Source organism: Herpailurus yagouaroundi, unplaced genomic scaffold (genome assembly GCF_014898765.1).
Source record: "Herpailurus yagouaroundi ecotype Mexico unplaced genomic scaffold, PumYag 186, whole genome shotgun sequence".
NCBI lineage: Eukaryota > Metazoa > Chordata > Mammalia > Carnivora > Felidae > Herpailurus > Herpailurus yagouaroundi.
This window is the reverse complement of record NW_024412417.1, coordinates 46,070,154-46,082,328: the sequence shown is the minus strand read 5'-3', so window position 1 is coordinate 46,082,328 and position 12,175 is coordinate 46,070,154. Positions and strand designations below refer to the sequence as shown.

Below are 12,175 nucleotides of genomic sequence, written 5' to 3'. Positions count from 1 at the left end.
TACAACAGAGAAACCTGTGCCTGCCGGGTGACAGACCTATGGATATGCACCCTAATAAGGCTTCTCCAGTCTGTACCGTGAGATCCAGCTGCCCCTGACACTTGGCCCCTACAGGATGTGCTCAGTCACCAGCGTGGGAAGATTGGACATTTCCCATCAGAATGTGCTGGCGCAGCGGGCTCTGTGGGCAGAATATTGGACGTTGCTGATTCACGAGCAGCAAGTCACACGACCAGTTACTCGGCACACAGGTCTCCTTCCGTAGAGTGGAAAGCTTAACGAGTGACAGGCAGTCTGTCTTAAGTTGGTAAGGCTGAGGATCAGCACGCACGTCAACCCCTTTCAAGGAAGCGGCTATTGAGAACACCACTAGTAGGAAATTTTGATAGAAAAGGGAACTGTGTGTGTTCCAGCACGGGGCATATAGCAGGCCCCCAGACGGTGCGTGGAGTGGGCACATAAGGGAGGGAGCTGCGCCTGGATCTTAGAAGGGTTCTCCAGAAGCACCCTGTGGAATGGACGGCGCGGGACAGGTCCACTGGCGGTCCCAGAGCATTTGCTGGGCCCGGGTGCTTAGTACCGATGAGAAGGAGCCATGCTGAGTGCCTTCCTCAGGCCCCCTCCCTGAGGCCTCAGCTCTCCTGTAGTCAGGACTGGTGCCACGCACCCCACAGAGGAGTAAACCGAGGCTCCTAGAAAACCAGGCCACGGTCACCTGTCGCGGTGCCAGATGCCAGACTGCGCACTTGCCAACATGATGGCTCACTTCAAGGGGTGCAGTTCAGGTCGTGGTCGCTTCCCGCGGCGGGGCTGAGAACACCTGCGACCATGGCGGTGTTCCGTCTCCCGTCAGCCCTTCGCTAGAGACGACAATCTGGTTTGGCCCACCTCTTGAAACGCTCCAACCTAACACTTTGGAAAATGCACCATGGTTTCAGGGAGAACTCTTCGGCTGGAAGACTGAGATTGTAAGGAGGAATGAGACAGTGAACAAACACTGATAACTGGCCAGTGGAAATCGACCCCGTCAGTGTGCATAGAAAGTAGAAAGTGTTTGGCTTTTCAAAATAATACACAGGCTGACAGCATGTTCCTTTTGTGACAACTCTGTGTTAGGTAAATGTTACCAGCCTCAGTTAACAAACCGGAAACGCAAAGCCCCAGACAGTTGAATGACTCCTCCGAGGCCCAGGGCCCGTGGCTGGATACACGGCACAGCCAGAGCACAGCCTGGCCACGGGCTCGTCCATAGGACTTGCGAAGGCAGAGACTTTGCTGAGCCTCCCCTCCCAGAGCCAACCTGTGGGATTGCCTAGCACAGTGCATGGTACATAGATTTGTTGAATTAACCCAGAATGTTCTTAGAATAGAATTTTCTAGTTAATTGGACTTTCCTTGCTACCTGAGTATCAACCAGAAAATTCTGTGTTTTAACTCTTTTTAAGTATGTATATTTTACTGCCTGGATCGGGAAACACAACACAACTCACAGACTGTGTCCACTTTTAGAGTTTTGGCCACGTTTCCTGCATTTTTCCGCCATCGCTCATCCTCTGGCTCCCTTGGCTGCCTGGTTCTTCACGTGCTGTTTGCCCCTGCTGGGGGATCCCCTGTCTCTGGGTCACACCCCTCCCAGAGTTCTTCACGGCTTCCCCCACCCCAAGTCTGTGCTCACAGATCACATTCTCAGAAGGCCTGATCTTCCTACTGAAACCTGCGGTGTCCTTCCCTCCCCCCTCTCCCCTCCCCCCACCCCCCGTCCTCCTCTCCCTTTTCCACCGGGCTTGGCAATGTGCTGTCATGTGCACCTGCTGTTACTGTCTTGCTCCCTGGGTTACATTTACACTGTCTGCTTCACAAGGGGGGGGTGGGGGGGGGGGGGGCTCGTTTTGTGCCTGGAGCAGAGCCCTTCAGTAACTGTCAAGTAAATGATAGGTTAGAGGTGCCTGGGTGGCTCAGTCGTTTGAGCATCTGACACAGCTTCAGCTCAGGTCATGATCTCATGGTTCGTGAGTTCGAGCCCCTGCACCGGGCTCTGCGCTGACAGCAAGGCGCCTGTTTAGGAAACCCCCCCGCCCCTCCCCCACTTGTGCCTGCTCTCTCTCAAAATAAATACACATTTAAAAATAAATAGGTTAACTGTACAGTGCTACACTGAACGGGTTGTCAGGGAGCCCTCCTTCTTCACACCATACAGGTTTGTGAGTGTCTAAGACCAGGGGTGTGGAAGTGCGTGTGGTTCCGGGAGGCCAGTTTTTTTTGGGTTTTTTTTGTTTTTTTTTTTTTTAATTTTTTTTTTCAACGTTTATTTATTTTTGGGACAGAGAGAGACAGAGCATGAGTGGGCAAGGGGCAGAGAGAGAGGGAGACACAGAATCGGAAACAGGCTCCAGGCTCTGAGCCATCAGCCCAGAGCCCGACGCGGGGCTTGAACTCACGGACCGCGAGATCGTGACCTGGCTGAAGTCGGACGCTTAACCGACTGCGCCACCCAGGCGCCCCTCGGGAGGCCAGTTTTAATCGCGTGCCCCACTTGCTAGTCTTTGTGTCTTAAAGAGGTAGATCCCTTCACGTTACAGAGTGAAGCACCTTAAAATATGTGTATTTGGCAACTAGTTTACTATCTTAAATTGAGCAAGGTAAGTCTCTCTCTCCAGAGGTAGAGTGTAGGCGTAAAAAGACCGCTTTCATTTCGTCCCGGGGTAGGTTGTGTCCGGGGGACCGCAGGTGTGACAGTGCACGGCAGGCCTGGCCTTGAGCGGAACAGTCTTTGATGGTGTCCCTGGGTGGAACTTCCGGTTGTGCTTTGGCTTCTCGTCTGGGCCGGGAGCCCGGTGGGGACCCGGTGGCTCTGTAGCAGCAGGCCCTGGGTGACAGTGACACCCCAGCGCCACGGTGTCCTCCCACTGTCACCGTTCCTGATCGCAACCCTGCTTGTGAGGAGGACCGACGGGAGGGAGGGAAGGAGGGGGCTTCCTGAGCAACGGACCCGACGCTGGGGAGGCCTGGATCTGTGTTCCTGAAAGGTGGGGACTGGAGGCATCCGGAGGCGTAGTTTCTCTGAAGGAAATTTTAAGTTGTCCGTGACCGCTCCCGTCCACGCTCCTGTGTATCCCACACCCTGCTGGCAGCTTTGCTTTTTCCTGATCCCCACCTACCTAGGCCTTGAAGGCAGCCCCCCACCCCACCCCCGTCTGGCTGGTCTCAGAGCCCAGCGCTTAGCACAGACGTTCAAGGGGACGGAGGGGGAGGGAAGGCCATCGCCCCATGGTGCCCACTGGCACAGTGACCGACCTTTTCTCTTCCCACAGACGGGAAACCAACACATCTATCAGCCTGTGGGTAAACCAGGTAAGTGAAGACGTGACATCTGTCAAGTTTTTACAATGTGGAGGGGAGTGGGTTTTACCTGGATATCGTTTCTTAGCTTTGGAGTATCTCATGACTTTGTAACCCATTTTCCTCTGTGGACCAAAGCAAGTATGATGTTTACCAAACTCAGCCCCTGCCTAGCATATCGGAAAACAGACCTTCCCGCCGATGCGTCAGAAACGCCTCCACGGGGTGCCCTCCAAGATTAGTGTGTGTGACAGAAGCACGAACCCGTGTTCATTGTCTGTCTGGGCCGTGTGTTACTGTACGTCACTTACGGGGACACCTTCCCTTTCCCAGATCCCGCAGCTCCGCCAAAGAAACCGCCGCGGCCTGGAGCCCCCGGTCACCTGGGCAGCCTCGCCAGCCTCAGCAGCCCCGGGGACAGTTACAACGAGGGCGTCAAGGTGAGCGTCCGAGCCTCTCGCTCCGGGTCGGTGACCTGTGACACGAAGCAGAGTCAGTGCCGAGGACGGGGCGAGCAGAGTGGCACCGCCGTGGGCCCCAGGCGTCCGTCTGGTGTGGCTCTGAACCCGTCCAGGAGGCGGGAACAAGCTTGACGGGAGCTTGTCTTTTCTGCTTTTCTCTCACGTGGTAGATTCTAGGGCCTCAGTCAGAGCTCAGCCTCCTAGGTAGTTTCCCTCTGATCAGGCAGAGTGGTTCTTTGGAATAAAGCGCTAGGATGGTTTCTGGTTTTAAAAAGTAATTAAACCAGGGTGCCTCTGGGGGAGACCTTCCGCAGGCCCCTCAGTCTCCAAGTGGTGGAAAACTGCCACCGTTTTCCAGATGGAGGCGGGACCGCACGTGTAAAAGCGCGTGTGCCGCGTGGACCCAGCCCCAGGCAAGGCAGCGTGCGGCTCAGGCGCCCTCACGCGCCACCTGCCCTGCCGGCTGGGACTGGGGCCGTCGGGGTTCCCGAACCCCCCACCCCGGCTCCAGCCAGTCCCGCAGCATCGGGCCCCAGGTCTCCCACAAGCAGCCGTCCTCTCCCAGAGAAGCAAAGGCAAGGGTTCTCTGCCGTTCCATGAGAGAGTCGTCCGCTCAAAATGTATCCTGTGTCCCAAGTCTGCTACACCTTGTTTTCACGTTTTAGTATCTCTGTGGTCAGGTGATGCGCTAGTCCAGTTGGCAGCTTTGCTTTCCCTAGAGGAACGTACAAAAGTGCCTCCTGCAGAGGACGGCATCTTAGAGTCGGGAACTGTGTTCTCCGTCAAAAGACCCTCTCACCGATACCCACCTTCACCGGGTGCCCTACCTGCATGCACGCTGTGCCAGGACCTGCCCTCACGCCAGCCTCCCTCAGGATCAGTGCTCTGATTATTGTTTCCGCTTTTCACACGAGACCACAAGCTTCACAGAGGTTAGAGGGTGTGTTCAAGGTTACAGGCTTCCCCAGCCGAGCCAGCCTTTAGCCAACATGCTGATTTCCAGAGAGAACGGGTATGTTGCCATATTGGGGTCAGGAGGTAGCTGTAGGGAGAGAAGATGCCACCTGCAGGCACAGGGCAGGGACCGGGGAGTGAACCCAGCCAGACCAGCCTCCCCTCTGCGGGACGCAGCCCAGGTACCGCTGGGCCCGGGGCGCCCCTGGCAGTCAGTGCTGCTCCTGGTTCGGGGCCCAGGGGCTTGGCCTCTGCGGTTTCCCTAGCTGGTGGTGGGGGCACCTCCCACGACTCTTCCAGCGCCAGCACCCCACAGGGTATTCTGATATACCAATAGGTGGAAATCTTCACGGAAATAGTATGCTCACTTACAATGTATTAAGCAAAGATTTTTTAAATAAGGAGCATGAAGTATTATCTTCCGTATCCACCTGTTTGGTGGGGGTTACTGAATCCAGCCTCAAAGAGCAATACTGTTTTAACACAAAAACACTCCTCTTTAGATGTAGTTCATCCAGGTAACGTTTAGCCAGACATCGGTGTCTCTTTGGTGGCTTTGTTTTGATTCTGGATTCTCTGAGGCTTTAAGCTCCCACCTGAGCCATTGGAACTGTTGATGTCTCTACAGGGTGGCACTTTATCCTAAGTACCCGCCAAGGGTCTCCCAAGTTGTCAGGCTCCAGAAAATAGGAACCCAGGAACAGATGCCTGTCCAAACGAAGCTGTTGCTTCGGGAAGGTCACTGTGCATGGTCCCTGGAAGCGCTGAGACTGTGCTTCTGTGACCCGCCTTGGGCGAAGGGCAAATACAGAACAGAAGCTCTGGATGGGTTAGCATAAAGCAGCCTTTGCCTCCGAGAGTCCAGAATGGTGGCGGTTCTTCCTGACGGAGCCCTGCCTGTGGCTGCTCTTCAGGAAACTGTGCCTTTATGTTGGTGTGGTCTGGGCGTGGCCTACGTCACAGGGCTGCACATGACTCGGCGCAGGAAGTAAGTTTTGTTTTGTTTTTGTTTTGTTTTCTTTAAAATGTATTTTATTTATTTATTTATTTATTTATTTATTTATTTATTTTTTAAGAGAGAGAGAGAGACAGAGGGCAAGCAGGGTGGAGGGGGCAGTGGGCAGAGACAGGAGACACAGAATCCGAAGCCGCCTCCAGGCTCTGAGCTGTCAGCACAAAGCCCAATGCAGGGCTCAAACTCACAAACTGTGAGATCATGACCTGAACTGAAGTTGGACACTTGACAAACTGAGCCACCCAGGCACCCGTTTTTGTTTTTAAAATAAGCTTCTGATGTCTCTAAACGCAGCCCCAAGCCAGGGGTCTTTATTCTGGTGCTAGGGCTAACGACAAAGCCCGTTTTTTGAGGGCACTGGGGGCCGGACTTGGGGAGCGAGGTTGACAGCCTCTCCTGATGGCCCAGAAGCCCGGCGGGCGGTTCTCAGTGACAGCGAGCATATTCCGGCGCCTTTCTCTCTGAAGTCCCTAGTGCTTTGCTTCTCGCGCGGCTACCAGATTGTCCCTCTCAGGCTTTGCGTGTTTTTCTCACTCACTCCGTGCAGACCAGCCTGGTGTGTGGCGGGCCTCGTGACTGAGTATGCGGGCACCTGGCCGGCCCGCTGCTGTGCTTAGACAGCCGGCAGCGAGGGCCGCGGGCAGGCTGCAGACTCGCTCCTTCCGGTTCTGCTCGTGTGTTTTTGTGGGGGGTTTGTCTGCTGCCTTTATTAATACTGTTTTTCTTTTTTCCCTTTCTCTGATAAATTTCTCTAACTTTTCCTCACCTCCCGTTCAACAATAGCCATGGAGGGTAAGCACATCGTGTCTGTGTGTCTGTCCCACTCCTTCACACCTAGCGCTCTGCATGTGGCTCTAGCAGAGATCAGGAAGCGGGGGGGGGGGGGGCGCACTTTTGCCGGGCTCCTCACCAAAAACAGCCTTTTACCTGCCAGAGACTGGGGCATGAGCATCTTTGCAGTGACTGACTATTCCTGTCCACATCTGTCCCATGTCCCAAAACTTATTTTTTTTTTGAGAGAGAGAGAGAGCCCAAGGCAGGGAGGGGCAGAGAGAGAGAATCCCAAACTCGGAACAGCCAGGTCCCAGGCTCCTCGGACAGAGTCAGCCCGAGGGTGCAGAGTGGCCCCTAGAGGTGTGGACCGAGCGCTGGCCGCAGACCCAGCGGCACACAGCTGCTGTCACCTGCTGTGGTGGAGTCTTCTTAAACACACAGACTGCCGTTCCGTGCCTGCTCTTGCCAACTTGGGCCATTAAATGCCGCTGGGGACTTTCTGCAGACCCTGTGCTCGCCTGCCTTCGGTCAGAGTCCGGCTTATCCTGGGTCCCATTCGTGGTGTCTCTGTGCCCGGGCCCTGGGGTGGGCGCCTGCACATGAGCCCCTTTATGTCACCGTCACCATGCGGCCAGGTGAGGAGCTGAGGCCCCACCACCCTCGAGGGCAGCGCTGGGCTCCCGGCGGCAACACCTGCCAGCATTGGTGTCGCTTCACAGACTTGCACCTGCCGGCTTCTAACAGTCGTGCAGGGAACACGCACGTTTCCGAAGTTCGGTGGTGTGGAGACAGCCACGCTGAGCCCTAGCTCTTACTTCCTGCAGGAGTCCCCCTGACGTAGAACACTCGACCAGCTTCCTCTGAAATCCTCAGAGAGATGCCAAATATGTGAATTCTTTCTTGGCGAATGATGGTGGAGGGGCCTTGAATCACTTCTCTGGAAGAATCTGGGGCTTTTAGTATAACGTGTGTGATGCCATCTCCTTCCCTTTAACTGAGCTCAAAGTTATAAAAAAATTACTGCCTCGGACCCTTGTCACGTGGATGGGTTGCTTTTCTGTCATCCTCCAAGTGAGCCGTAGCCCGGTCAGACCAAAAAACTCGGTGTGATCTGCTTTGATCTCTTTTAAAGAACACCCCCCGCCCCCCCCCCCCCCGCCCCCGCCCAGCTGCAGGGATGTGCTGCCACCTAGTGGGGGCTGGCGAGGTGACGGCAGCTTCTGTGTTGCAGCTTCAGCCCCAGGAAATCAGCCCCCCGCCCACTGCCAACCTGGACCGGTCCAACGACAGGGTGTACGAGAACGTGACGGGCCTGGTGAAGGCTGTCATCGAAATGTCCAGCAAGATCCAGCCAGCCCCCCCGGAGGAGTATGTTCCCATGGTGAAGGTAAACCACAGTTGCGTGCCCACTCCCGCGGAAGGTGCGGGGACCCTCGGAGTCAGACCTGGCGCTTCAGGAGCTGTGTGTGAGGGTCCCGCACAGTGACCGTGCTGAGTCAGGATGAACTGTTGGTCCTGTAGTAGTTGCTGCTCACACATACGGACCAGCCTGTAGCGTGAAGCGTGAAAGCAGGTGGGCCAGCGCTGTGCGCGCCTTCGGGACACGCGGCTCTGCCGTGGGAGCACCAGCTCGCGCACGCGGGAGACCGGTTGTCCTTCAGACGCTGTCCGGGGAAGGGGCCGTCCTGGAGAGGGACGTCGGGGGCTTTGGCTGTGCTGTTTCCTTCAGCTCTCTGAAGTGTGGGTGCTCTCTGAGCCTTTTCTAACGAGGGTCAGACAGAAATGAAAACGTCCTGCCGCTAGCCTAGCCTCACCTTTCCAAGCTGTGTTCAGGGGCGTGGTGTCCTGGAAGAGAGTGCCAGAGGCTCTGAAAAGCGATGCCAGGCCCCCACGGGGCAGGGCACTGGGCAGGCTCAGGGGTGTCCGCAGTGCAAGGAGCGCCGTAAAGCTTGGCTCTAAGCCTGGATTTCCAAAACGTGCGCTTGAAGACGCTTCTTTTAAAATTGTGGTAAAACACGTGAAACACAAAATCTGCCTTCCTAGCCACCGCGAGGTCTACACTGGTGTTAAGTTCGTTCACACCGTTAGACAGCTGGCCTCCCAGACTCTCCTCACCTTGCACAACTGGCGGCGTCCCCGTGAACGTGGCGACCCCAGGGGCCTGGTGCCCCATCTCCCCTTTCGGGGCGGGCTTATGCCGCTGAGCACCGTGCTGTACAGGCTCGCCCACGCCTTGGCGGGCGTCAGGATGTCCTTCCTCTTCGAGGCTGGCTGATCGTCCCGCCAGGGACCACATCCTGAGCGTTCAGAGATCTGAGTGTTAGAAATTCCTGATAACTTCGGATCGGGCTCAGTACTGAGGAAAAGAAATACGGAAATGTTCGTGCGGTGTTAGAAAGGAAACAAGGCCTGTCACCGAGGGGAGGGGTGCTGCCGGCGTGAGAGTCCTTGCGTGTGCTCTGACACGGGTGTGGTCTTGTCTGCTAGGAAGTCGGCCTGGCCCTGCGGACATTACTGGCCACCGTGGACGAGACCCTTCCGGTCCTGCCAGCCAGCACTCACCGAGAGGTAGGACACAGCGCCCCCTTCCTGCGCTGGCAGTGCGGGCAGGACGCGCTCTGAGGTCGTGACCTTCCACCAGCGAGGCCCGTGGGCTGTGGCTTGCCTGCCAGGACGTGGCCATTCACCGTGGAGGCAGCGTGGGCCGGCACCCACTGGGCTCGGTCAGATCCCGCTCCACAGCCGCTGAGGCGGGGCCCAAAAGACGGGCGGCTCGTAGGGGACGGTGGGGAGCACGGGTGCAGGGCTGGGTGAGGGCCACATCCTCCAGCGCCAGCTTGGGGAGAGGCCGGAGGACAACGGAAATGAGCCGGGAGAGGCAGCCCACCCTCCTCCCTTGAATTCTCCTGAAAAAATTAGAGTTTGCACACGGTGCCGGTTTTCCATGTAGAGTAGTGATACCGAAAAGTGCCTTTTGAGTGAAAACATGTGTTTTAAAATTTTTTTAAGGAATCACAATTCACCTAAAACCCGGTCTCTCAGCAGTAATCCTCATTTTTGCCATCTTTGGCCATTGTGCATCATGTGTTGACTAACAGATGAGCAGACACAGCTGCATCGTTTTCATAAAGCACCCAGCTGTGCCGGCCTCCAGGGTGTGCTCTGTCCTCCAGTGGGGCCCCCCCGTCTCCTCCAGAGGTGGATGCCGCCCGGGCCACACGCACATGTGGCTCTGTCCCCCAGAGTCCGAGGCTGCCCCAGCCTTGCTCCCCCTTCTTAACTCTATCCCCACGCCTCCCAGCTCCTGCACCTACCTTCCCACCGTCCCTAGCCCTGCAGCCCAGCAGGCTCTGTTCTCATTTGTTTTCTTAGTTTCTATTTGAAATGATGTCAAACTTAAAAGTGGTAGGAATAGTGCAGAGAATTCCCGAACATTCTCCACTTAGTCTCGCTGCCTTTTAACATTGTCTCACATCTGTGTCCTCGGTCTCTGGTTATCACCACACGGTCTCCTTCCTGTGAACCGTGTGACCCTCAGTGTTTCCATCTGTATCTCCAGTCAGGAGGCGGTTCTCACACGCTGTCGGGTTCCAGCAGCCTGGGCCGCCAGCGCCCCGCATTGTCTCAGTGCGTGGTCACACCCGGGAGTCTCACCGTCTAGTCCACAGCCAGCAGAGCTCTGACGTGACGCCCCGCGACAGTCTGTTAGCTCCCTTCCGCCTGGAGTAGGCCCTCAGACTCCGTCTTTCTGCCATCAGCGTCTTGGAAGGCTGTAGGCCAGTTACCTTGGAGAGTATTTATTCCCAGAGAGGAGTTGAGGGGTTTTGTGCGAAGACTGACGTTCCCTCCTGATGAGATCGAGGTCGAGTTCTTCTCGGGACATTGTGTCCGAGGCTCCTGGTGTCCAGGTGACGCCCGTCTTGAACTGGCACAGCCCGTATCCATGCTTCCCTTGCAAAGGGCCTCCGGTCGCCTGAGCGGAGTACCTGTGTATTCCTAGCCGGTTGGGCGCTAGCTGGCTCGTCTACCTCGTTGGGACTTTAATTGGTCGCTTCCACAACGAGCGAGAGTTTTGCCAAAAGGGGGAAAGTTCCAGTGCCAGAGGCCAGAAAGTGGTATCCTGACATAAGTGTTCTGCCAGAGCCATTTCTAACTTCTTACTTCCGCCGATAAAGCCTGAAACTGCCTCTCCGTCTGCCCTGAGGCTTCTGTGCCACTTGCTCTCGCATACACATTTTCTGTTGATTATTGCTTTTTAAAAGAAGGAGGGAAGCTTTATTTGATCTTGCTTCTGCCTTCCTCGGTCCCTCTGTCCCCTCGTGCTTCCTGAGAGAGCGGCCGGTCCTCCTGGGCCAGATTGTCCCCATTCCTTCCCTGCGGCTGCCTGGGGCCACCGGCGACCGTGCCCCCCCGAGCCCCCATCCTGGCTCGTCTGCGAGGCCCCCGCGGGCTTCAGAGCCACCCTCCCTCACGTGTCTCGGGCCCACATCCTGCTCTGGTTCCTCTTCTTGGCTGCCCCGAGCGTGGCCCAAAGGTGCCGCCACACCCTTGTCTTACAGAACGCTTTTTCTCCTTGGTGGCTCTCTGCCCCTTACGTGGATGCAAATATCTGATGCCTCCGGTGGGACCTCTGCCTGAGCTGTTGGATGTCTGCCTCCAGCAGGACATTCTGCTCCTGGTTTTGCTCCCAGTTGCTGGGGCCACCACGCCCTTGCCACCCCTGCCTCCGGGAACCCCCTTCTCCCCACCCACCCCCCCCCCCCCCCCCCCACACACACACACACAAGCAGCCACTCACCTGTCGGCATCACGCCGCAGGCTGGGCCTCTCCGTCCTCCCTTCCACCGCCCCCCTCCCCTCAGTTCCCACAACAGTCTCTGAGCTGCCTCCTCTGCCCCTGGCTCTCCCGCCCCTCCCTCCCACTCCCACACGGCCACCAGGGCCCTGTTGGCAGAGTTCCTCTCCGGACGATGGCATTCCCCTCGCTAAAAATCTCCTAGGCCTCCCATTGTCCCAGCGGGACGGAGGTAACTTGTCACGGCTTGTGAGGGAGCCAGCCTCCTTGTACAGTCATTCTCTGTGAAGTCTCCTGACCCTCCCAGAACGAATGGATTGTGTCTTTCCATTGTGGATTCATCCCAGCGTATTGGAGGTAGTTGTGCGCAGGCTTCTCCGCACCAGACTGCGCGCACAAGCGTGTCTGTGTCCTTCCTTAATCCACACCACCAAGTGCCTCGTACAGGTGTGCGCAGTAATCAGTAAGGGACCGAGCAGTAAATCGTCACCGGCTGAATAAGCAGGCGGGGAGGGAGAGACACCTGAGCAGAGCATCCCGATCCCTGAGGCGGCTTCTTCCGCCACTGCTGCCCCCGCTCCAGCCTCTCATCAGTTTGGGAGGGCCGCGGTGGGACCGGGGTGTCCTTCTCGCACAGCAGAGGCAGGTCCTGAGCCATGGTTGGTCGTGTAGGAAGAGCACTAGACTGTGAGTCCACACCCAGGTTTCTGTCTGGAACCGGAAGCCAGGCAGCTGGGCAACCTCGGCGCGTCTCCTTGTGTCTCGGTTGCCTGCTCCGACGGGAGGGCGCCAGGCTGGGGGCCTCCGAGGTTCCGTCAGAACCTGTGATTCCTTTAA

General features: G+C 56.8%; 1 protein-coding gene across 29 annotated transcripts in view; it reads left to right on the top strand.

Moving 5' to 3' along the window:
- PTK2 (protein tyrosine kinase 2) overlaps positions 1-12,175 on the top strand; it is a 261,143-nt gene that overhangs the window by 247,140 nt on the left and 1,828 nt on the right. For 22 of the 29 annotated variants that reach the window (XM_040494512.1, XM_040494514.1, XM_040494520.1 and 19 more), the window contains 5 exons: positions 3,312-3,351; positions 3,673-3,779; positions 6,553-6,561; positions 7,775-7,930; positions 9,031-9,111. In XM_040494512.1, coding sequence (XP_040350446.1) covers positions 3,312-3,351; positions 3,673-3,779; positions 6,553-6,561; positions 7,775-7,930; positions 9,031-9,111 — 393 coding nt within the window. The remainder of the gene's footprint in view (positions 1-3,311; positions 3,352-3,672; positions 3,780-6,552; positions 6,562-7,774; positions 7,931-9,030; positions 9,112-12,175) is intronic. The other 7 variants (XM_040494532.1, XM_040494533.1, XM_040494506.1 and 4 more) reach the window with 1 other exon arrangement.